The sequence below is a fragment of the Mercenaria mercenaria genome, chromosome 1 (genome assembly GCF_021730395.1).
Source record: "Mercenaria mercenaria strain notata chromosome 1, MADL_Memer_1, whole genome shotgun sequence".
NCBI lineage: Eukaryota > Metazoa > Mollusca > Bivalvia > Venerida > Veneridae > Mercenaria > Mercenaria mercenaria.
In genome coordinates this window covers 59,619,683-59,647,253 of record NC_069361.1, presented here as the reverse complement: position 1 = coordinate 59,647,253, position 27,571 = coordinate 59,619,683, and the positions used below count along the sequence as shown (strand labels likewise).

The following is a 27,571-nucleotide window of genomic DNA, read 5'->3' as shown; positions in this document are numbered from 1 at the left end:
CGAAAAATTAAGTGCAAGATTATAATTTTGATTCATGATTTTCAAAGCATATATCAGCACAATCATTGATACATGTACTCCTTTCCATACATTTGGTTCACACAACACCGCGCTGAGCCTCAATACGAGGTACTTGAAAGAGTGGTCCATTAAATACTTCATAATTGAAAAATATATGACAGGACGTAGGTAGAACTGTATGGTGTTGCATTAAATTAGCACCATGTTTTATCAGATAACATCTAAATATCATTGCTAAAAGTCAAATATCTACATTTATTTTATGTTTTTCGGTGGTTTATCGAAATATAACTGTGAATTATATCCTGATAAACTCACTGGCCACTCAGTGAAAATTATCAAATCTGACACCCGGATTAACGTCAAAAAGTTTACCGAGCGTACTGAAAGCCGGAAACAATATGACGATGACGTCGTTAAAATGACGTCATCTTTGCGATGCTTCCTGATAAAAATTCCCGCAAATTTCGACATTTTATTGAAATAAACACAACAAAAGTAGAGTTTTAGACATAAAATAAACAGAAAAATTGTTGGTATCGATGTAATATCACGGTAATTTCACTCGTGAACACCAAAAGTTGTTATTTTCACTCGTGGCTGCGCCACTCGTGAAAATATCACTTTTGGTGCCCACTCGGTGAAATTATAACGTGATATTACACCGAAACCAACAATTATCCTCTATGTCACATTAAAGTGTCATTTGTAACATATCATTATACTGATGCATTTCACAGAGATATTAATTGTTTCAATGAAGAACTATAGATCTAAGTTATGAAATATTGCTGACTTTCAGTTATACATATTGTTCATGACATTTCGAAACTTCAGTCGGATTACTAGGATGTGATCATATGATATCATATATTTACATTTTGCAAAAAAAACGCATAATAGTGATAAATGTTTGAACACTTGCGAATGAGGTAAATAGCAAATGGATATAACTATATTGATATATGACCGTAACTGGAATGTGTAAAACAAATAGTAGAACAACATCATCCTTTCATATACTGATGACAATTCAATGTGTTATTACTGACGTGGATTTTAAAAATTCAAAACTGTGCTGTCAACATTTTTCAGAATTTCTTTGCATTGTAAGAACTGTTCAGTATTTAGGCGTAGTATTATAGAAATTGAAAGCTATGTGAAACACATTCGTTTGATATGCATCAACTTTAAAATACACGAGGAGATAAATGCAAAATCTGTGAATAACTAATGCTAATATACTGGAAAAGCACCGATTGTTTGTCCGCACATCGAGACTTGTGCTATTTTTAGATAGCAGACATTGTCAGTGACGTCACAGATCCTTACATACGAGACAGCGCTATGTATATAGACAATCAAGCATGTAAGAGATGATGTCTTGTTACTTGATCACTGTTTGAGATAAGAGTTATCAAAGCGCTAAGGGGAGAAAACGCTGACAGAGAAAGTGACTTAATCGTAGTATTTGCACACTTCCTTCCCCTGATAAGTGAGGAAAATTTCTCAGTATGGTTAAACTGTGAAAATAACGCGACAAATTGAAAGAATACGATATAATCGGAACGCAATGGAGGAAATAGAATCGTAAAATGTCGGCAAAAAATGACGACTTGTCGGTTTATCATAATATATTATTATGTTATTTTCGGAAATGGTCTATAATTTTAGTTACTCAATAAAAACGAACAATGAGCTTTCGCTTGTGCGTTCTATTGATACATTTTACTCGCGAAAATATTTTTTATTTATTTTTAATTAATATTATTATTATTATTTTATTATTATTATTATTATTAAATTTTATTATTGTTTTTTTTTTTTAAGATATTATTAGTTATATTTCTTGTGCAAAGATGCACGCGATCTTATATGAAAACAAATATTATAAATTGTATTTTTATGCAAAATTCACGTGATGTTTTTCTTACTTTTTATGTCTGGAATGCTGGTCATCGGATTTGAATCGATGGAAAATCCTCCGTTAAACACGGGATAAGGAATAGTGCGATTAGCAAAAATGGTCTTTTTCCTAATTATTCAAATAGCTGTGAGCTATTTTTCAGATTAGAAGTAAAATTTCAATATATATTTCCTTCATGGTTAGTCTGGAGCCGATTAAAAGTCGCAATTTTAAATTACACTGTTTTTTGTCTGATGGTAAGGAACAGTGTACAAAAATATGAGGATAAGGTGCAGCTCACTTCTTCAAGCGACTTTTTTCTTCGCTCTTTTCAGAGACAATCGAGTAAAATTCTGTTAAAATAATATTTTGGTGATCATTTATAACTGTCTCTTGCTCAATGTATTAAGATTTAAAAGGTATCCGCCTGTCTATCAGACACGTGATTTACTGAAAGCCAAAAGTTTAGCAAGTATTTACTATAGTATCCCTTGCCAACATTTAACTCAAGATCTGTAAATTTCTTTTTGGTATAGGATGGTTTACACTATGTGCTTTTACATTTATGTTTTGACAAGTGGTGCTTATGCTTCTAATGCTTTTGGAGTTTCCACTATGTGTTAAAGCATACATGTTAATTTCGGGGGTTGAATGCAGTATCATAAAATACGTTTATCAACACATCTATAGTTCCATAAGCTTTATAAATAAATGAATCGAAATCTTAATATTATGATTTGAAAACACTACTGCTAATCTTTTTTTTTATAAAAAGGACTACACCTTATTTTCCAGAAGCCTTTCTCCTAAATGGTATATAATAATTCAAACATTTTAAAAGCTTTTTTGTGGAAGTAATACACCCAAAATCACTAATTAGGCGCATATAGGTCATAAAAAATCTGAAAAAAAAGAAGATTTTGAGGTATACAAGTGAGGTGCTTTCATTTCCAAAATAAAACATACATAGATTAAACACACAAAAAAATAACCATGAAAATTTTCTCTGAAGAAAGTTATGATACATAAAAAAAAAACATCACCACTTTTTCCTTGAGGGTTTTCAAAATACATACGTGACTACACCAGTGTTTAAAAAACAAACTGTTTTTGGGAACAGATGCGCGGTTAACATACTTTGTCGGTATGTTTAGTAGCATAGCTGAAAATATACCAGCATTTTAGCTACATACTGATTATACAAACTGCAATTATTTTTCCGGCTTCGTATATCAAACTAACAAGATGAATTGAAACTCCAGCCTATAGGAGTTTAAGCTGCTGATTTTGAGTTGAAGGTTGATAGTAGAAATATTGAATGATTTTTGCCTGATCCCTTAAATTATCTAGCTCATAACTGAAATCATTTACGAATCGTTGGTACACGAATCATTTAGGCAAGGTAGACCCAGGAAAATTTTATATACGAGATATTTGGTCTCGCCAGCTTTACCGTTTTAACAAAGGACATTCTACATCGTTTGTCAGCTAGTCTAAGACATAGTCACCTTAGCGATTGGACCCAATTCATTGTTCAAGATACTAAAGGCGTAGGCACTTCCCTGGGTCATATAACACTTATCCTGACAATTTGGGGGCTCGTCCGGGATCTATTTCCAAGGAGGTACAGAGACTAGTGGTTTTAACGTTCTGTTGGTGTACCAGAAGGCACTGTAACTTAATGTGGTCTGAGCTACATTGAATCTAGTTCCAGACATAGTTCCAGCTTAAGGGTTCGAGATGAACTACGATAAATGGGTAGCGATGGGTGAACGCATGGGTTTGTTTTAAGTTTCAGAACTCATAGAATTTGTGGACAGGAAAGAGAAGGAGTATACTGTTCGTGAAGAGCGGATGCTGAGACGAGATGAAGACAAGCGTAGGTTTGAGGCTCAAGAAGCCGAGAAGAAACGATTGTACGAGCTTGAACAGGCCGAAACAAAAGGTTATTTGAGATTGAACGGTTGAAAGAAGAACGAGCTTTGAGAGAGGAAGAACGAACAGGAGTTGGAAATGCTTAAAATAAAGGCCGAAGCCGGAGTTTTAGGAGCTGATAAAGGTGCTGAACACCTGAGCAGTAAAACAGTGCGGCCGAGGCTACAGAAGGTAAGAGGAAAGAAAATATGATATGGATGCATATCTCGAAAGATTTGAACGGTTTGCAAAAAGCCAGGGGTGGAAAGAAGAGACATGGGCTGTGAGCCTCAGCTCATTACTCAAAGGAAAAGGCCTGGACGTATATACAAGCATGCCTCCAGATCAAGCCAATGACTATCCTGCATTGATAAAAGCAGTGCTGAAGCGTTATCAGTTAACAGAGGAAGGTTTTAGATTGAAGATAAGGAATGTAAGCCAGAGCGAGGTGAAACTGTTTTTCAATTCATGACAAGGCTAGACAGGTATTTTAGTCGATGGACGGAGATGGCAAAAATTGACAATACATTTGAAATGCTGAAAGACTTTATGATCAGAGAACAGTTCATCCAAACTTGTTCCAAGGACCTTGCTTTATTCTTAAAGGAGAGTTGCAAAGTTTAGAGCTGAGATTACACAGTTGGCAGAACAATATATTGAAGCTCATGGTGGCTCTATCACATCTAACCAGATGAATAGAAGTAATTTGTTATGCAGCAAAGAGCCACAGCCTTCGACCGAGGTTCAGCCAGTGTCTCAGCCTACACAAAAAGAAAGACCAGCTTTTAAAAAGCCTGTATGTTTTATATGTAATAAGGAAGGTCATATAGCTAGAGAATGCAGAGACCTATCGAAGAGAAAAATAAGCGGTGCTGATTTAGCTAGTAGGGGATCCTATGACAGAGAAATAGGCATGGCTTGCAAGATTCTACACCCACAGACTGGAGAAAGGAAGGCCAAGTGCAGAAAGACAGACAGTCTGATGACAGGAAAGTTGCAGCCTCAGTTATAGCAATGTTATTAGATGACGAACAGTTAAAAGACTGCATAGAAGATGGATGGCTTATGTTAGCACATGGAAAATCCATTTCGGTCATAGCAAGCATCTGTACCATTGAGTCTACAACAGGTGAAAGAAACTTTGTATTAAAAAAAGGATATATAGGCGATAAAGAAGTCCAGGCTTTGAGAGACACAGGCTGTGAATTGGCGGCTGTGAGGAAAGACCTCGTATCAGTGAGACAAATGTTGGATAAGTGGCTTATGGTTTCGATTGATGGACGTTCAAGGAAGGTTCCTGCAGCAAAGATACAGGTTGATACATCATATTTTACAGGTGAAATTGAGGCAATGGTTGTGCCGAACATGATATGCGATTCGATAATCGGTAATATAAAAGGAGTTTCAGATAGGGCAGACATAAACTGGAAAACCGGAGATGAAAGACAGTCTTCATCCGTACCGATCTGTTTTGTGAGAAAGCGGGCATTTTTCTTAAGGAAGATCAAACCTTGTGCTAGTCATTCTAAGGAACGAACGTTAGGTAAACTTGTCTGAATTGTACAGAAATATTTTTGCAAACTAGCGAACTTATATTTTTTATTTGGATATGGGTGCAGTATATTATACCTATTACTGAACTTTTACAGCAAACTTCGTAAAACCTTCTTCAGGGATTAGGGGTTTCCTCCTAACACATGTCATATTTAACATTTTGATTAATTTCTACCCTGTTAATTGTACTTTGCTGCTATGACATTTGATCAAAACACATGTTTATTTATTTGTCTTTCTATCAGATAATCAAATTAAAGGCTAGCCTCTTGATTGCACGACAACAAAAGAAAAAGAAAAAAATAAGTATAAGGAGATTTATTCTATATTTCTAAAGAATGCTTTGAAACTTAATTACTGACAGACTACATGAATATGTAATGGAAACACATGAGAATTAGTTGTTTTTACTAATTTTTACAATGAAAATCGAAAAGTATTTGTAACGCTTTACTCGAGATAAGCTGCCTTAATTATAAATATCTACTAGTATATTTAAGAGTTGTTAAATACATAATCCTCCATGGCAGTAGTGGTAACGACAGCGACGATTTTTTTTGTTGCTGCGGCGGCCCAGGTACGATTCCTGACGTGGGCATCTTTTTGTTTTCTTCATTTTGAATTTTTAAGATAGTTTTAAAGTTTACAAAAGCTAATATTCTAATGTCCAAATTATGACCAAACTTAAATTTAAAAAAAAAAAGATAGCGTTTAGGCAAAATCTGGAGGTCAGTGCCTTTAAAATGATAATTATGTGGGGTGAAAAATTAAGATCTGATAAAAAAAAATCTTGTGACTTTGCAACAATTTAAGATATATGATTTCAATGTCAAAATTATTATATAAAAAAAGGTTTGGTCAAAGTTTAATCTTTTTCATTTTAGCTGATTGAGGTTGATGATTCATATACAGAATGAAAGGTAGCAAGAGGGCATGTATCTGTACAGACAATATGATAACATAAGGTAAGATTAATTAGTATAGTTGCAATGGTGCTGACTTGATAATCAAGCTAATCGCCAGCAATCATATGCCCTCAGTAAGAACCTAATTAACACCACGGTGTGAGAAGGAAAGAAATTTTGTAGTATTTTTGCTTTCCCCGGGCATATTTCCTGGTCTGAATTATACTGTATATTGTAGATAATTGTTAGTTGTAGCATATACTTCGTTTAGCAAATAAATGAGAAAGTAAGCTCCTTATACGGATTTGAACTTTTTTATACATAAGAAATTGTTGTCACAATACAAACTTAATGATTTTGAATTTGTGAAGTCCACAACATTGAGAAAAGCACTCATTTGTTATTTGAACACAGGTTTTCAGAGCCACTTTCTCTGTTATTTTCTGGACGTCGAGTTTTTCAGAGCCATTTTCTCTGTTGTATCTTTGAATGATATGGACATTTCCGAACAGTATTGTTCGTTTATAATTACATATTATGTCATTCTTGTATTCATTGTTTTTGAGTTTGTAATGATAGAATTGCACAGTAACCAATTTTATATTATACACCCCTACGACTTACAGATAAATCCGGCATCATCCTGATGCTCTAGTTATCAGTACCACTAATTAGGTTAATTGACTACCAGTAATAAAATTCTAATTATCATGCTAGGTCTAGGTTGGGGTGCTGTATGAAATGCTCAGGCCAAGTGCACACTGAGATAAGGATCAGGAAATAATAAATAAAATAGATTTATTTTATAATGATCCCAGATGATATGTTTAAAAAGAATATATAAATCAAAATGAGACATTATGTAAGAACATGTCAAACAGTTAATAGTGTTTAGTGCAAAAAAAAATGAGAAATTACATGATTCTAATAGAATATGTAAGAAAACTATTGAGCTTCAGCTGGTGTATATGATTTGATTTAATTGAAAAGACCTAAATACAATATGTATGGCCTGTGATAAATCTTGGATTTGATGATTTCAAAACCAAGACGAAGAATTGCAAGCAACTATACTGGTAAGTGTTTTTTTTACTATATGTTGTTGATACGTCAGCCACTAAATACTTACAGGGGAAAAAAAGAGAAACATTAAAACAGGTTGAGACCTGTTAATATATTGTTAGTTTTCTATAAAACTAAATTCATGTAGATTTTCTGCGACATTCAATATCAGTTGGTCAACATTAATTTTGTAGGAAACAAATATAGGTGAAACATGTATAGGCCATATCGATACCCATAGAAAAATTGCGTATCAATAATAATTCTAATTAACAAATGGAACTCGAATAAGGTTTTCATTAGCGTAATACATTCAATTTTGTTATGTTGTCAAGGGAAGCGGTGGTCTAGTGGATTAAGGTGTCGGTCGCTCAATCCAGGGGTCGTGGATTTACATCATCGCTGCTTAGTGATTACTGCCCGCTGTTTTGACGACGTCCGCGTATAGTCAAGGAGAACGACGTTCCTTAGAATGACGTCGCAGTTGTTCCGTCTGGTGAACAGAATGGCCGGGAAGCTGATTTTAATGTTAAATGCCACAAAATATGTGCAATTTATAATATTATCTTGTTTAGGCCATACCAAATTGATTTGTCGTTCGTCGGAACTACCGCATCAATGATTTCATTCCCGAGAAAAAGAAAAAAAATTCACCCGCCCGCACGTACATAAAAATCGCCGAAAAAAATTTTTTTTTGTCTGATTACGCGGTCCGGAATGATAACGGTAAACAGGTTTTATCGCTGTTTTAATGCGTCAAAGTTATATTGATCGGAATCCATGCGTTCGTAATGGTAACATGTAGCTGATGACACAAACTCAAAAAGTCAGGAATTATGGTGTTGTTCATCATTTGTTTTAAATCTGGAGTGTCTGTGCCTAGTGCCACACATGGCCTTCGATGTGCCGGTAGGTGATGAAGTAGGCACGTTCTACGATTGTTCAAATTATACAGTGAAAAGAACAAAGCCCGACGGCCACGGGGATTCAAATTGAAAATATTTGGATTAAACATAGAAATATTGTTCAGATAAAGTTTTGAAACCATTTGTTATCAGTTGTTAAATATTTAAGATGTAGAGCCAAAGCCAGTGCTTTCTTGAAAAAAAAGTTTGTTCACAGATCCTGACTGATCCATCACATTAATTGTCTCAGGCCCAAATCGTTTTGAACGTAACTTCTTTAGTACGGCAGTCAGATATTCTATCAAAATGCATATATTCATTTTTAAAAAATGTTTAGCTTTTCAAATAAGTTGTGTAGATATAAAAAATAATTTCTGTCGTATTGTAACCCCAGTTTTTCCTGTTTGTATATTAATTGGCTATGAATTGATTGAAAGAAAGAATCTGAAAAAAACAGACCTTCCCAACTCAAAATTTCTTGGTCAATCAAAGCTTAACAAATAACACTTTTAAAGAGTGGCCATATTGGGATCATTTTTTGTCCGTCTGTTATCATTTTTGACTGAAATGAACCTCTAACACAAAAACTTAAGCTAACCTTATCTGTTAAGAAATTATTCCAATGGATTCGAGCAATACTGAAGCATCTGTGTGCCCAACTCCGTTTGGTCTCATTGGTCAAGATATTTATTACTTTCCCCTCACCTCTACCGTTTGGAGTTTCACTAGGGGCACAAAGTTGCTCATGTGTCGAAGCCATCTAACTGGGTTTCAGAAGATATGTTATTCCACTTGGGTGCCTGTTTTGTCTTAAATATTCCTCATCCTCTGCCGTTAAATGGGCACGCCTTCAGATTAATGTAGAACAATCAAAATTAAAAATAAGACACTCATCCCTCAGTAATTATAAATACAAAATAAAAACAAAGTGATTCAGTGAGTTTAAGCAAGAATTTATTTGCAAAACCATTAATGTAGTCTTTAAAACATACAGAAAAGCTATCTACTGTCTTAGTCACACTGTAAATGTTTAAGTTCTGTGTTATTCTTAAAGAAATGATAACTTCATGTATAGTCATAACTGCAAAATTTTGTCGATCATTTCGCATGAACACCAAAAAAAAAAAAAATCATTTCATTTCTTAAATTAAAAACTTACCGTCTCAATATTGCAATGTGAACATGAAAACATTTATAATATTTAAAGGTACTGGCCTCCAGATCGGATCGTCCAACAACAAAAATATAAGATTTGTTTAGATAACTGGAAATTAATGCTATATTTCTTAAGAATTACTATACTCAGTGTGTCCAGTCACACATCATCGTCAATTAACTTGCAGTGAGAGCGCATAATGTCGAAAGTGGTTGAACAGGAATAGCGTTAAAACGAGGTTTTGGTGGGGAAATCGTAGTATCGGGGGTAGCACTTTTTCAAATAGGTTTCGAATCTTGTGCATGATATTAACACAATGTATTGAATAAAAATTACGCCCTGATTTATAAATTTCGTTTACCTTTCCACTTTCACTTTCGAGCCCAAAAAAACGTACCGCGAGTTGTTTTTACTGCTTTTTACGATGAAAATATCTATATTCAACGTGTACTTAACACTAAATCATCCATAGCGCTACTGGTAACGACAGTGAAAATCTTTTTTATTGCCGCGACAGTCCGGGTTCGATTCCCAACGCGTCATCTATTTTTCTTGATTTGGCATTTTTAAAATAGTTTAGAAACGAAAACTCATATTCTAGTGTTCATAATATGACCGAACTTCAATTTGAAAGAAAGATCATGTTTTAGCCTAAATCTGGAGGTCAGTGTCTTGAAATATGTTCTACATAGCTTAATTTTTGACATTAAACAAAATTTTATCATTTTATCTTTGTCAACTTATACAATACATATGCCATTCCTGAGCCTTCCGTGTATTCAAAACCATGCTTTTTCAACATGGCAACAGAAAATGACACAAACAGAACATATTCCACAGTGATTTAAAATCATTTACCTGACTAAAAGACTTGATTTTATGCATAATCGGAATAAAAAATTTACATGGTTTAGGACAGTGACTGACACTCGGAAAAAACTGTTCATATTAATATATACTGAGTGAAAGTAGGATAGTTTCCAATTGCATGTCTTTACATATGAAATTACAGTAACCTTGATCTTTATCTTGTATCTATTGGCAATTGCCCGAGATAACATATGGTAATGATAGTCAGTGGATCCCCATGGATCCCTGTAGTGAAAAACTGACTAAAAAAATGGTGGTTGTATGTGTCCGTATATCATGTATAATTTGTTTTTATACTGCAAACCACGTACTTAGTTTCCAAAATATGTTTTAATCAACCACGTACTTTGTTTGTAAAATATGTTTTCATCTTATGAAAATAGAATTTATGTGCAGCCAGCATGTAAATTTACTTGTGAATTAATTTCATTATATGCAGGTTAGGGGTCGGTAATGACAAACGGACCCCTCGGGCCTCCATGGCCGAGTGGTTAAGGTCGCTGACTTCAAATCACTTGCCCCTCATCGATGTGGGTTCGAGCCTCACTCGGGGCGTTGAATTCTTCATGTGAGGAAGCCATCCAGCTGGTTTACGCAAGGTCGGTGGTTCTACCCAGGTGCCCGCTCGTGATGAAATAATGCACGGAGGGGCACCTGGGGTCTTCCACCACCATCAAAGCTGGAAAGTCGCCATAAGACCTATAATTGTGTCGGTGCGACGTTAAACACCCACCCCACCCCAATAAATAAATAATAAAAAAACACAAACAAACAAACGGACCCCTGGTGGTGTAGTCTGGAGGAACCCCAAGTGGACCTTGCATTTCACTGCAAAGTAAATGTTTTTGCAGTTTATGATAGATATAGGTATGCATGTTAATAATCCGACTGATGACAAAATGTCATCCTTGGGCAACTGTCAGAATTCAAGATGGCGTCCAAGATGGCGGCTGCGGCTCAGATTACCAGTTTATATGACGTTCTAGTTGGAAATAAATGCCTTTGGTTTTCATCTATGACATCAAACTTCACAGAAACTTTATAAAATGCATTTATAAACCTTTAATACTAAGATTGTTAGATATTTATGAGATATTTTACCTTGAATTAAGGCACAACCGTTTCACTACTTTAAGCTGAAATCCTTTGATTTTTGTACCTCACTTATGAATACAAAGTAATGGCAAAATTTTAAATATGAAGCTCATTTGTCTTTCTTGTAGTACCTAACAGTTTATACACATTCAAAGCTCAAAATTTACCTATATTATGATATAATAGTGATTGAAAACAAGGCCGCGTTTCTACCTTATCATGAAATACTAATGATTATAATAATCATACTTGCACATTTGATCCATTAAATGAACAAATGCATAAAATCTATTAATGTTGTTTTTTTTACCTGTAAGTACTAACTTCTCCTTTATGCATATTTCAATGAGAGAAGATTTGTAAATGTTTAGTATCAAAACAGTAGCTTCCCTTTGTTAGGTTACGCCATTTGTAAAATAAATGTAAACATGCTCTTAGAAAATATGAAACTTGTTTAACCTTAAATTTGGTATAAGTTAGCCATTGTAACGTTTCAAATATGTTTCAGATATGCTTAGATATTAGCACATTGACAACCGGGGTGCTATCCGACCAGTTACGTGCTGAGAAGACACCAGTTGTGCCGACTCGAATACACAAACTGGGTCCGGGAATGGAGATATCTCCACAAGGTGAGGTCCACACAGTTGCAGAGAACAAGAGGCAGTTGATAGCCCTTATTTGCGAAGATCTTTCCGAGAATGTATCATTTCCTCCCTCAGCCAGAAGTGTACTACGTAAATTGGTCGTTACAGGAAAGACGATACACCTATTGAAATTACAGAGAGTGTCAAGATACGACGTGAAGACAAGCGCACATGCCATGAAGAGGCTGATAATATAATTGTTCAACATGTGGTCCAGGTTGCAAGAGAATCCACTAAGGAGATAACAATCATAGCTGATGACACAGATGTGTTTATCCTTGCACTATACCATATCAGGAAACAGAGTATAAAAAACAAATTACAATGGAGTCTCCAGTGCAGGGAAGGACTGTCATCGACATAAATGCAATTGTAGATGCTCATACAGATATTGTTTCTGAACTTCCAGCTGTTCATGCACTATCTGGATGTGAAACTGTGCCATGCTATCAAGGTATTGGAAATGGAAAAGAAATCAAAGTGCTCAACTTGAAGAAATGCACTGTAAATTCCATCGGTGATACTAGGGCAAATATAGATGATGTTGTTAAAAGAATCAACAAAGTTCATTTCATCTTGTTATGGTGTGGAAGAGTCAAACGCAATGTCAAATGCAAGGATCAAAATATGGTCAAAAACCGGGTAGGTCAGCAGTTTTTGCCCCAAAGATCAAAACCCTTCCTCCAACAACTGAGTCATTTTGGGAAAACGTGAATAGAGCTCCCTTTCAAGCGTTTGTGTGGAAACATGCAGTTGATCAAGATCCTCCAGCCCTTGATCCAGTCGATTATGGGTGGAACAAAGACGGAGAACAGAAATCATTGGTCCCAATTTTACTACCAAGTGAAATTCAATATGCACCTCAGGATGTACTAAAATTTATTAGGTGTTCATGTGAGAGCGATACGTATTGTTCCAATTTGCGTTGTTGCTGTAATAGTTCACCTCTCTCGAGAACTGTGTTCTATGCATGTCATGGAGAAGGCGTGTGTTGTAACAAACAAACTAAATAGGCGTGTGTTGTAACGAACAAACTAAATATATCATAGTTCATTTGAACTTTGAAGGTTTGGAAATTGCGTTTAGCAGCAAGAATTGTCCATGGACATGAACGAACAATTTGCATTAACATATACGAGACTGATAATTAATCTTTTAACCTGCATTTGCCTTGGTTTTAAGATAACAAGTTATAATTAAAAAACATTCTTGAATCTAAAGTGTTTCTTTTCCATATTATGACATATACAACATTTTCTGAGAAAAGGATTTTTAAAATTTACAAATTTTCGTCATACAAACCATTTTATTAGTCTTTTTCTCCCATTTACCGTAAAGTTTATAATTTCCTTGACTAAATTGCTTTCATATATCAAATAATTGATAAATTATATAAAATAAACATTTTAACTTAGATACATAATATAAATTAAGATTTGATAAATTTGGCGGCCATTTTGGACGCCATCTTGATTTTAGAGAATTGCCCAAAGATGACAATTTGTCATCAGTCGGATTCATAAACTACAACGTCTTGGCTATTCATATCTGCAAAAACATTTACTTTGCAGTGAACTGCACGCTTGTGCTGATATTTGGGTTCCACACCTGGACTAGTGCGGTAATCAAATTATGTACTTGTAGTTGTACTGCTATGTACCATGTTAACAATGTATATGATATTTGCTGAGGAAAAGCTATGATTTATTGTCATAAACATAGTTCTTGTTAAATATTTTATGTAAACAGCTCTCACTTGGTGACATAGTAACTGTTTTAAATCTACTCTGTTAGTAGAATGAATTCAGCAATGCAACAATTCCAAGTCTAAAATATTAAAAGTAAAAGTTTAACTTTATTATTCTAATCACAATAACAAATGCGAAATAAATGTTGTTACTGCTTTTGTTACCTGTACATATACTTTTATTTTCGATGTCAAGCAAAATTGAACCATTTGACCGAACATGTTATTGATGAAAAAAATGGAGCTCAGTATCTTACTTAAAATGTACATACTTATACAAGATTCCAGAAACATAAGTTTCAAATATTGTGACTGATTTCCTATAAGATGGAAAGTGTAACTTAATAAACTACTTGTCAAGTTTAATATTTCAGGGGTTTGGAGTGTATACCAGTAATAATGTTGGAAGTTTTAAGACAGACATTGTTATTTCTGTTGACAAGGGAAGTGGGTACGAGCAGAAAGTTAACAGACTGCGAGAAAGGAATTGAACGACCATTCCAGTTCTTCCAATAACAGCCTGGATGATACAAGCGCTTTTGTTATTGATTGATATATGGAAATATTATTGAATCTGCAAAAGTGACTGTTTCTGTTTAAGCTCTGACAGACTCAGTGAAAATGATGAGAACCTAACACAAGGATTTCCATAAACGTTTTTTTTCTAAATACGAAAAAATGTACTACATGTATGAATTTAATGTACTATGTAAAATAACTGCATTTAACAGCATTTTGTTTGTTTTTATCGGCCAAGATAAAATGTTAATTATTTTAGAAATATAAAACAAGTACTAATACAGATGCTAAGACTTAGAAAAAAAGATGTAATTAATTTGCTGGAATCCACCATATTGGAATGAAGCTTCATCTAAGTGTTGTATTGTCATACTACCGGGCATAGTTTGCAGTGCGGCGCTGTTGTATGTTTGGCAAAAATCTTTTAAAAGATGAATTTCATTTACAAGCAGGTTCTTTGTTTTCTTCAAAGAAGTGCTTATTTATTTAGCAAAGTTGGTCTAGCACTTTCTATTTTCTTATGATTGCACGAGAGATTCGTAACAGCACTTTGATAAAGGATATTATAAAGGATATTACGTAAGTGTCTTTTCATACTGAAGTTTTAAACAAGTTGAATAATTTAAGAAATGCGAGGCTCTGCCAAGCATTAGTTACGGTACATGTTAGCCTTTCCTATTTCAACATCAAAAAATTCTACTTTCTTTCACTATAGAAACAAGTCAATTTGACCAATTCTCATATATATTTTAAACAATATCGACATCAAAACTTTAATACTCTAGTGTATTATCATTTTTATTCATTGGCTTTATTACACTCCCATGAAGTCAAACATGTGATCAATTAACATCTCTGAATCTGAAATGTTTTAGCGGTTATTAAAGGAATCCGAGAAAAAAATTAAAGAAAAAGGAAACAAAATTATCACTAACTAGTTAAATTATCATATTTTTCGTATGAGAGCGAATTTGTTTGGGTGCAAATTAAAAGTATTCAAAAGCATGTACTCTGATGACGTTTTTGAACTCTGAAATGTTTTGGGGAAGTTCATGAAGTTGAATATTGGGGGAAATATTTGCATGAACCCTTTGAAATTTAATATTTATGCTGCTGTAACATGTTAGGGGAGTTAGATGCACGCTGTCACTATGGTCATATTCCACATTGTTGTCCTGTTTACCCTTACCCTGCTCAATTTAAATAATCAATATTTCCATCTTTGAATCTGGAAATACTACCATTTATTGTAAAAATAGATGCTAACAAAAAGATACTGACTGAATGGCAAACAGATCAGACTATTCAGATGTACATACTGATTATAATCAGATTGCACAGTTGTGCATGCTGATTGTGATCTACACTAATTGCAAAGGCAGAGTCAAGCATGATATTCAGCATCAAATGGTTTCTGATACATATTTTATTTTCACATATAAATTTGAGAAGCTTACACTTTACCTTTACCTCTCTTAGTATTTAATACTTAATATTTTTGACACAGATTCAAGCTATTGTGCAATATCTTCATTTACCATTGGAGTCATTAAACACTCCAGTGACAGCTCCAGTTTCCCCAGATGTGTCCAGTTTCTCTATCCTGCATCGACATAGTCGGGTGCGCTGTCTCCTGTGACAGCTCTTGACGTTTGCATGTCATTGTAAACAAAAGACCTTTCTTTCACAATTCTTTCTGAAAAGTGAGTACAGTGCATTTTCAATTCAAATCGATTAAATATGATTAATCAATAGAGCTTAGATGTACAATCTGAATCCATATACATGTAGATTATTTTGCGATCATGTAGAGGTTACTACATGTATTTTGTTGAGTAACGTAATTTGGGTGTAGTGCGGGAAAGGTTGATAACATCGATTATTGTAGAAATTTCCGTGGCTTGCAGACAGACATATTCATATATTTAAATTGAATATCATATACAACAGCGCCACCACTACTGTATAACGCCACCACTTTCAAAAAATAGTCGTGTTTTAACTTTTTACTGTGTTTTTATAATTCTTTGGTGTATTCGAATACGTGTAATTCATTTCTACACCATTTGCATGCGCAGGTATGCTTTTACAGTGTGTCTAATCATCGGAATGGTGTTCGAATACTGGCCGATATGTCAAATTCGGGAGAAAAGCTCCTGGCACCACAATTTGCATAATATTTTCATGAAATTACAGCCAACCTGTAGTAAAAGTGTTGCTACACGGAACTACATTCTCCGATTTTCGAAAAAAGTTCTGTCAACGAAAGTATAAGATATAATATAAATTTTACTCACGTGTTTACAAGTAGAAATGGCCAATAGCTGCACCAAGGAAATGTCGATAGCTCTTTTCCTTATCACCACAATTTGGTGGTGGCGCTAGCGTTTAGTAGCCGTGCTTTAATATACAAAAATTCTTTGAATTGACAATCCAAACTGATACTATTTACTCAAGACAGATATGTTAAAGTCATTATGTATAATAGGATTCATACAATAGTGTTGAATTTGTGTTCGTTTGTGTGTTTAATATTTTGACATATTTCAAAGCTACAAAGTACAATCTGTTTATAAACTGGTTTGTTTTTTATTTGTACCTACAGCGCGTGCATGAATCTTGGAAATGCCAAACATAAACCGATTTCTGGCGTAAATCTTAGGGTTCGCACAGGCCTTGGAAAGTGCTTGAAAACGAGCTGCATCTTGAAAAGTGCTTGAAATGTTGAATCGAATGGTAGAAAAGTAAATTTACTGATTCCTGTTGTGATTTACTGACAATTGATTTCAAAATGGCAAGTGCCGTTTCAAACTGAGTTGGCTAAAGGATTAAGACGGTGCAGAAAGGAAAAAGACGTCCATAAAGCGCATTGCCGAGTTTGTAATAAAAAAATTAAAAAGTGCCATGGGCGAAAGTTATGAATAATAATTATGGTTTAAAGTGGAGTGCGACCTTTAAATTTTTTTTAGATAGATTTATGAAAAATTAACGGAAGAAAATTGAGGATATTTCTGATTTATTCCAGTTTTCTGTTTGGCTCTTATTTAAGCCACATTTGTTTGCTGTGCTGTCAAACTTGGCCACTAACGGCACTTTTTGGGCGTTATTTCTTGGCGTCATTTTCATTGTTTCTGTACGTTTTCAGCATATCCCTGTTCTAGCTGGAAGCGGACGCGAATGAAATTTATATATTTTTAAAAGATTTAAAATTTCCTTTCCTGTGATATAAATTTCGTGAATGATTTATGACGTACCTTAAGATTATGACGCATTAAAACGTCAGACTTATACAAAACGTAACGTAGAGTTTAGCTGGAAAATTGTCCGTTTTTCGAGAATAACATTTTTTCGTGTCAAGGAATTTTGTTTAAATTTCAATCATAAATGCGCAACTATATTTACTTGCGTTTGATTAACAAAAAATTGTATGTCACCGAATTCGTTTTTTCAGTACCATCGATTTTTTTTCTCCAACCCCGAGCTGAAATGCGACGTTATTTGGTGGTATTTTTAAAGTTACGCTAAAGTTTCGGACGATTTCGGAAAACTTGGAACCAGTTTTCGAAACTTTATAGTAAAGATATATGTTCAATGAAGGCATATACTGAAATATAAAAAAAAAACAAACATCACATATATAGTAAATCGAATTATATATGAAAAATGAAGTAAACGCGAAGTTATTTGGTGACATTTTAAAGTTACGCCGATAGTTTCGGACGATTTCGGAAATTTTGAACTAAGGAGCTTATTGTCGACATAATTTCGTGAAGTTATACGTTTAATGTTAGCATATACTGAAATATAAGAAAATAACAATTCGATTATAATAGAAAAATGAAGTCACGGCTAGTTATGAGCTGTGAACTTTCGGGTTTTTTTTATAATTTATTATATTAATCGTGGGATTTACGGTGTTCCATTCGGGCCAGCGCCTACTCCCTGTAAATGGGAAGCCCGAAGGTACGATGGTATGATGGCTAAGCGGGACAGTACAATGGCGAAAAAAAACGACAGTACGATGGTGACAGTCTTCGGAATCAACTGTAGTGCTTCACCATCGTAGTGTCGCGGTCCGCGATTCACAATCGTAGTATCACCATCTTAGTGTTGAGGTTTACCATATCGAAGTGTCGCGTTTCGCCAACGCACTGTCGCAAGTGTTTTTTTTATGATTTTAACCTGACAACAAATATTTTTAACGTTCCATGGCTTGCAATAAGAGCTGGCGCATGCCAGTAGGATGGTGACACTACGATGGAGAAGCGTGACAGAGCGATGGCGACGCGTGCCAGTAGGATGGTGACACTACGATGGAGAAGCGTGACAGAGCTATGGTAACACTACGATGGAGAAGCATGACAGAACGATGGCGAAGTATGACAGTACGATAGTGAAGCGCGACAGTGCGATGGCGAAGCACGACAGTGCAATGGTGACAATAAAATGGTTAAGCGTGACAGTGCGGTGGTGACACTTCGATCGCGAAGCGCGACTGTAAGATGGTGAAGCACGACAGTACAATGGCGAAGCAGTACTGCAGCACTTCACCATCGCACTCTCACAATTCGCCATTATTTTTTGTTTGGTTGATTGTTTGATATGACGTTTTTTTCCATTACATATCAGCTGAGCTGCAAATTTCTAACTGAGTGTCAATCGCGATTCTCTGCGACATTATTTGTGAACTTAAACACATCTTCTACTGTAACTCGGAATAGTTGAGTGTTGCTTTTCGATCAAACCTTGCCGCTTGTTACACTTTAAAGAGTGCATATGCATTTCGACATCACAGTGAGCATGATATGTCTCCTGCAAAAACTTGAATACAACAAAGTCGGTATTGTTTAATAATTTTCTCTTTTAAGTTTTCTTTCTAATATGCAAAGGAAGAAACATTATATCAAGTCAGCAATCGAGCTCGAGTTACAAACAGAAAATCAGTGATGCAAAATATAGTGTATTTCTTTAAACTAAAAAAGAATAAGTAGACAAACTCCGTTAACAGTAAAACTTTAACTTGGGTAATTCTTTTCCTACATACAACAATCCGACATCTAAGGCGCACGGTTATGATATCTTACATTGATATCGTCCATGGATGTACGGTCTCGCTGTCCTTTAGAAAATTTTGAAACGGTAACATGCATGAGTCCATTATAACACATATTCACATTAAATAATGTGGCATAATGAAGATAATACAAACTTTTAATGATGTTTTAATAGAAGTAATTCCATAAAAAATTGCGTATCAAGATCGAATGCTAATAAAAATTATTATAATAGAAGCAAAAACCAAAAGTTCGCAAATCAAAACCAGCCCGTCTATTTTTTTCTACTATTATCCTATTTACTGCATATGTGTTATTTCTTATGTTTCAAAATATGCTTTCATTGAACATATATTGTTTACGATTGAATGTCGACATCTTCCACAGTACAAGTTTTCCGAAATCGGCCTAAATTTTAGCGCAATTTTAAAAATACCACCAAATAACGTCGCATTTCAGCTCGGGGGTGGGGAAACAAAATCGGTGGTACTGAAAAAAAGAATTCGGTGACATACAATTTTTTGTTAATCAAACGAAGTAAATATATTTGCGCATTTAGGAATGAAATTTAAACAAAATTCCTCGATCCGAAAAAATGTTATTCTCGAAAAACGGACAATTTTCCAGCTAAACTCTACGTTACGTTTTGTGTAAGTCTGACGCTTTAATGCGTCATAATCTTAAGGTACGTCATAGATCATACACGAAATTTATATCACAGGAAAGGAAATTTTAAATCTTTTAAAATATATAAATTTCATTCGCGTCCGCTTCCAGCTAAAACAGGGATATGCTGAAAACTGTGCAGAAACAATGAAAATGACGCCAAGAAAGTGCCGTTAGTGGCCAAGTTTGACAGCGCAGCAAACAAATGTGGCTTAAATAAGAGCCAAACGGAAAACTGGAATTAATCAGTCATATCCTCAATTTTCTTCCGTTAATTTTTCATAGATCTATCTAAAAAAAATTTAAAGGTCGCACTCCACCTTAAATAGTTTGATAAATGTGTTTCAAAGTAACAACACCAAAGAAAAACTGTAACAATTTCAAAAATTGGAGCGCGGTACAGGTTCTTGAAAATGCCAATTTGTCCTTAGAAAGTCCTTGAATTCAGTTCCCAGATTTCTGTATGAACCCTGGAGATTATTCTGATATGTTATAAATACAATTGAATTGCCCCGACCCATCAGTACTCTCAGTGCTTTGATTATTGAGACATGCTGGTAAACTGGCCATCACCTCAATTGCCATATAATTTGAGAGTAGTTTCTACTCTCTGTGTGGGTCTTATATCGTAGCCAGAGTGCACAGCTACAAGGGCGAAATATCGTTTGTGTTTAGTTTTGTTTTATTTAATGACAAGTAAATAGAAGACTACCTTTTGTATTAAGGGTTTTAAATTCATAATTAAGTTACTTCCCCTGGACTGATAATTTTATATTATATATAAAAAGTTCTGTTTTCTATCAATTTTTATTTCACAAAATAGATGTAAACTATCGAGTGTTGGAAACTATACCATAATCCTAAAATTTAAGGTGTGCAAATGTTGTGGGTTGGGGGTTCTAATTTATTTAAGCAGGTCAAAATGAAGTATCTGAAAACATTATCAAGAGTCAAATGAAATAGCTTGCTATTAAAGACATGAAAATCTGCGAATGAAGAAAAGTAACAGAACCTAAGAATTCAAATGCGCTGACATCGAATTTTCTGTCAACCTCAGCAACAACAACCTCTGGAAGCTAATTTCATAAATTGACTTGTAGTGTAGTGACAGCAAAACAACAATTAAAAATATTCCAAACAATGACTAAAGCAATAGTTGTTAACTTCAACACAACACAGAACTACATGTACTGTTGTTAATGTCATCAGTATTGTGTGGTTGGTGCGTGAACCTTCTCTTTTGGTGCATGGTGCAAGCAAGTAGATTCAGTTTGATCTTCTTGTGTTTCTCATTGAAACTTTGGTATGAATTTGACTACAGTCTTCATGGACTAACGACACATGTACCCTCTCCGAAACGATGGACAAAACTGGGTTTGGGTTTCAATTCGAAACATATTAGTTTTCATCGATGTTTGGATTTGAATTCTTTGACTATTTTAGCTAGTGATTCCATGGATTCACAGATGCCCTCTCCACTGATTGCGCATGCGTCATGGATAACCCAGCGTCGGTTGGACATTTGTTGTAGTCCCAAAGTCTTTGCAAGATAACTGGAGTCCACAGCACCTGGATCAATGTAATGTATACATATTAAGTTACTTAAGTTTACAATACTCCTCTTATTTAATAGTCCTTACTAATTTCCAGTAAATCAAACAGTTGTCATCAACTGAACTAAAGTTATAGAATTGCATGCTGTAATTTTAATGAAACTTGAACGCTCCAAAAGGAACAAACCTTAAGCATTTTACAAGTATGAAAATTTATATTCAATAAATTTCTGAATTAAGTATCGAATTAAAAATGTATCATGTTACAAAGCAATAACAACAGAAATAAGATATTCCTGACGACAGTTTTAGAGGTGTGTTTTTGCCATGAAATCAAGAAAAAATTTATCTTTTTTATAATTAGGTCTTAAAGAGGTTGCTTGCATTTATTTCTGATTTTGTCTTAACTGATGTCAATATTTTCTTAACTTCAAGTGACAAAAGACATGGCTTGACTTACTTTAAGAACTATACATTTGCCGCTTTCATTAATAAATTTGCTTAAGAATTTTACTATATCCTTTTAAATACCTGAAAGATCTTGTTTGTTTGCGATCACTACCAGAGGTACGTGCCTCATTTCTTGCGTATCGAGCACACGCATTAACTCCTCCTTCGCCTCGTGAATCCTTTCACGATCAGCGCTATCAACGACAAAAATCACACCTGGAAAAAAACGTTCAAAACAACATTTTTCTAGAAAAAACATAATAGCCATCAGCCATGTACGCATGTTTTCACTTTTTGGGTAGAAATGAAAAAAAAATGCTGTACTTTACACTATAATAATAAAATGTCAACGTGATCAATATCAAAAACAATATGTATTCTAAGAACGTTGCTATCTGATTTTTTTAAAGTTTGTAGATTGTGTACACTTGGATCTATGAAAGTTCCTATGTACACCTGGATCTAAGAACGTTGCTATGAGATTGTGTAAATGTACACCTGGATCTAAAAACGCTGTACGACTGTGTAAATGTACACCTCTTAGAACATTGCTATGTGATTGTGTAAATGTACACCCGGATCTAAGAACGTTGGTTTGTGACTGTGTACCCGCCTGGATCTAAGAACTTTGCTAATATGACTGTGTAATTGTACAGCTGGATCTAAGACCGTTGCTATGTGATTGTGTGAATGTACACCTGGATCTAAGACCGTTGCTATGTGATTGTGTGAATGTACACCTGGATCTAAGACCGTTGCTATGTGATTGTGTGAATGTACACCTGGATCTAAGACCGTTGCTATGTGATTGTGTAAATGTACACCTGGATCTAAGACCGTTGCTATGTGATTGTGTGAATGTACACCTGGATCTAAGACCGTTGCTATGTGATTGTGTGAATGTACACCTGGATCTAAGACCGTTGCTATGTGATTGTGTAAATGTACACCTGGATCTAAGACCGTTGCTATGTGATTGTGTGAATGTACACCTGGATCTGAGAACGCTGGTTTGTGACTGTGTAAATGTACCCGAAACGTTGCTAATACGACTATGTAAATGTACAACTGGACCTAAGAACGCTGGTTTATGACTGTGTAAATGTACACTTGGATCTAAGTACCACCGATTTTGTTTCTATGTGATCTTGGACCTAAACACTTTGCTATGTGACTGTGTAAATGTACACTTGAACGTTGCTATGTCATTGCGTAACTGTACACCTGGAGGCACTCTCCTTTACAACATTACTTATTGACGGATTTATACACGGCAAGTTTCTTAGCAACGGATATAAAATTTTCCGCATGCGCACTCTACAAAGGGCAAAATTACATGACCGCAGAATGTAAAGTACTTTAAAGTTATATCTCATTTCAATTAATTTGGCCAATATGAATCTGTATTACAATAAAGTACCAGTGCAAGACATAGAAAAATGTAATCATGTATAATCCTTTGCACTGAGGTCCACAACTGCCTTGTTTTTGACTCATGTGCATTATAACTAATAACAAGGAATTCATGATGAGCAGGTACTAAACTATTCTCCAGCCATATTGATATTTCATTTGAATAAATTTAGGTTAAAGAAAAATGCTGATCTCATCCATCAATTTAAAACCTTTGTTTTTGATGGATATTTAATAATAATAATTACAACCTGTCGCAATTAGCTTACATGGTAATATCACTAAAAGTCGTACTTATAAATGAAAAGTTTAATGAGGAGTAGTTGAAAGAGACATTTCATTTTCGTTAAGGGATTTTGATAATTCAAGTACTGAAGATTTTCGACAGGGAACAGATTAATTAACAATATCAAAGGGGTCGGAGTGAGGGTGGTGACCGCAGCGGTCAAATTTGACAGGGGTCCGGGGAGGGGGTGTTCTATTCTCACGTTATCTCTATTTTTGTGGAATTAAGGTTAAGTTTAATTATTCTATAAGTGAAGGTTGTTGATTGCTGCCCACAGTATATTTTCGGTAATATTTAGAGTATAAAGTGGTCCAGAATATAAACATGAGATGAGATGGTAATATAATGGTTAGGTATTTCCCTTAAGTAAATAAACATTTAAGTCCTGATATTATGCAGATCTTAGAATTTGTATTGCTTTTTGTTGTTTGTTTGGTTCTTTTTTTAAATATGAACATTATTTTAAAAAGAAAGTTCTACCAAAGTTCAAAAGGTCATAGATTTTATTTTCAATTTAATTATCATGTGATATATTTATTTTTAATTAAGAAACAGCCCAGCCACGTGATATATTTGTTCGAGTGCGTACTAAGTATGGCATTGATGACTGAAGGGCAAAAGACAATAAGCGTAAGGAATATAAACGTCAGCAACGCGTTCGGACAATAGCCGACAAGTGTTACATGAAAAGTTCTGTTTTATATTGTTATATTTATATTTATTTTATATAGTTCGGGAAAATGACGTCTCTCCGTTAAAATTACGTTTTAATTATTTTATGCAAAGTGATCAGTTTGAATTATGCGTAAAAGAGTAAAACATTGTGCAAAATAGTAAGATCTTTTTGTTAATATGCATTTTGTGACTATGGAGAAAGGAAATTCGGAAAAATAAAAAGAAAAAAAGTAGTGAGCCAATCGGTTGAAGAAAACTCTATTTATGGATCAGAAATAAGGACTTACGAACTGAATAAAGACAAATCTTTAAAAAAAAAACGTTGAATGCAACTGATCTACAGGAGGAGGTATTAACGACAAATCAACATGCATACAAGTCACTGACCGGGAAAATGATGATGTTGAAACAAAATATAAAATATCTACAGAAAAATCCAGCCATTACACAATGAACATGTACCACACGGAATGTTCGTTACTGGTAAATGGGAAAGGTATTCAGCAATTAACTGAAGCTGATATAAATGAAATATTAAGCAGAATTGAGGAAATTTTGATTGAAAATAAAGGTTAAGTGGAAACTTTCAACAGGAAAATAAAACATACGATATTGTTCACTTTCTCATCAGAAGAATGTGCGCGGACAGAACCTGAAAATCAGCTGTACATAAAAATGGCATGTTCTAATCTCTGGCCTGAGCCCAATTTTCGACTGAGCCGGGCCAGGCCAGGCCAGGCCATGCCATAGATTTCAATTTCGTAAAAGGTGAAAGTGATTTCTATAGCATCTTTAAAATCTGACTTTTGGAATAAGTTTGGATATTTCAGACATTATATAAATATATTTTGAACTCCCACTCTGTAAAATTATACACCTGGGAATAAGCCTGTAGCTAACATAACTATTATGTCTAATTTAAAGGTGATGCCTGATTAATTGTTATGACTATTATCAGGGGATCTCCACCTCAATTGACTCTTGACTGGTGGTCTGGTTTTCCCCCAACTGAATAACCTAACTAATTTTATTATTTTGTCTATTGAGGATTATTTAATATTGTCCGAAATTATTGAACAAGCACTCAAGAATATTCCGTATGCTTCCGTAAAAAAAAATTCGGTACCCAAACATAAATAAAAATATAAATATTGAAAACCAAATAAAATATAAACATTTCTTTACTGCCAGGTCGTACATGCAGATAAAGTTGTGCTGACAAAACGTTCAGCTACCAATCTCGGGACTGTAAATTCGAAACACGTACCTGTTTGACCATTTTCATTATCATTTTTTAAAAAATTTCCTCTGTAAACTTAGAATGCAGGAAAATTGTCACTTGTCGTGATTTATTGTTCATTTATTGAAAGAAATACACAAGTATTTGACATTCTTCTACATACAAGTTATTACCATAAAATGCTGTAAGAATAAAACCAGTATCAATACAAGAGCTGTCCGTAAGACAGCCAAGCTCGACTATTCGAAATATTGGCCCAGAAGCAGGAAAATATTACCCAAAAAGGTTAAATATCAAAAGAGTCTTAAGTTCAAAAGGGGACATAATTTGACCAAAATGCATATCAGTTATGGGATTTGCAGCAATCAACTAGTTTTATAACCCCGAAGGCACATGTGAAGTTTCAATTCAATATCTGCATTAGTTTTGGAGATAGAAACTTGCATGTAAAACTTTAACCAAAATTGTTTAAGTCCAAAAGGGGGCATAATTTGCTCAAAATACATGTCAGAGTTATGGGACTTGACCCAGTGAGGTTGGTAATTGATATAGAAAAAGAAAAAAATAAGTTTCAAATCTATATGCCTTTTAGTAATAGCTGTATGTACTTGCACGCAAAACTTTAACCAGGATTTTCTAAGTCCAAAAAGGGGAATAATTTGCTCAAAATACATGTCAGAATTATGGGACTTGATCCAGTGAGGTTGGTAATTGATCTAGAAAAAGAAAAAATAAGTTTCAAATCTATATGCCTTTTAGTAATAGCTGTATGTACTTGCACGCAAAACTTTAACCAGGATTTTCTAAGTTCAAAAAGGGGAATAATTTGCTCAAAATACATGTCAGAATTATGGGACTTGGTCCAGTGAGGTGGGAATTGATCTAGAAAAAGAAAAAATAAGTTTCAAATCTATATGCCTTTTAGTAATAGCTGTATGTACTTGCACGCAAAACTTTAACCAGAATTTTCTAAGTTCAAAAGGGGGCATAATTTGGCCAAAATGAAGGTCAAAGTTATGGGACTTGCTGCTATCAACTAGTTTTATAACCCCGAAGACACATGTGAAGTTTCAATTTAATATCTGCATTAGTTTTGGAGATAGTAACTTGCATGTAAAACTTTAACCAAAATTTTCTAAGTCCAAAAGGGGGCATAATTTTCTCAAAATACATGTCAGAGTTATGGGACTTGACCCAGTGAGTACGGAAGGTCGGTGGTTCTACCCAGGTGCCCCGGAGGGGCACCTGGGGTCTTCCTCAACCATTAAAGCTGGAAAATCGTCATATGACCTAAAATTGTGTCGGTGCGACGTTAAACCCAACAAAATAAATAAATAAAAAATGACCCAGTGAGGTTGATAATTGATCTAGAAAAAGAAAAAATAAGTTTCAAATCTCTATTCCTTTTAAAAATAGCTGAATGTACTTGCACGCAAAACTTTAACCAGAATTTTCTAAGTCCAAAAGGGGGCATAATTTGGCCAAAATGAAGGTCAGAGTTATGGGACTTGCTGCTATCAACTAGTTTTATAACCCCGAAGACACATGTGAAGTTTCAATTCAATATCTGCATTAGTTTTGGAGATAGTAGTTTGCATGTAAAACTTTAACCAAAATTGTTTAAGTCCAAAAGGGGGCATAATTTGCTCAAAATACATGTCAGAGTTATGGGACTTGACCCAGTGAGGTTGGTAATTTACCTAGAAAAAGAAAAAATAAGTTTCAAAGCTATATGCCTTTAATTGATGGCTGTACGTACTTGCATGCAAAAACTTAACCAAGGTGTGACGCCGACGCCGACACCAGGGTGAGTAGAATTAAAAATGAAAATGACATTATATTGATTTAATGAAAACAATCTGAATTGAAATCGAACCCACGGTAACATGTGTGAAAGTCGGAGAACTTATCACTACGCCACTGTGCCATTGGT

General features: G+C 34.6%; 1 protein-coding gene and 1 long non-coding RNA gene across 2 annotated transcripts in view; one reads left to right on the top strand and one right to left on the bottom strand.

Moving 5' to 3' along the window:
• The first annotated feature begins 781 nt into the window (after positions 1 to 781).
• LOC123536381 (uncharacterized) lies at positions 782 to 14,509 on the top strand. The gene is made up of 3 exons (XR_006683312.2): positions 782 to 1,390; positions 6,280 to 6,360; positions 14,157 to 14,509. It is a non-coding gene; the product is annotated as an uncharacterized LOC123536381 (long non-coding RNA).
• Positions 14,510 to 21,172: 6,663 nt separating this feature from the next.
• Positions 21,173 to 27,571, bottom strand: part of LOC123536385 (ADP-ribosylation factor 3-like) — a 122,282-nt gene continuing 115,883 nt past the window's right edge. The window contains exons 4-5 of the mRNA XM_045319533.2: positions 22,106 to 22,240; positions 21,173 to 21,590 (exon numbers count right to left, since the gene is read on the bottom strand). Coding sequence (XP_045175468.1) covers positions 21,427 to 21,590; positions 22,106 to 22,240 — 299 coding nt within the window. The 3' untranslated portion in view covers positions 21,173 to 21,426. The remainder of the gene's footprint in view (positions 21,591 to 22,105; positions 22,241 to 27,571) is intronic.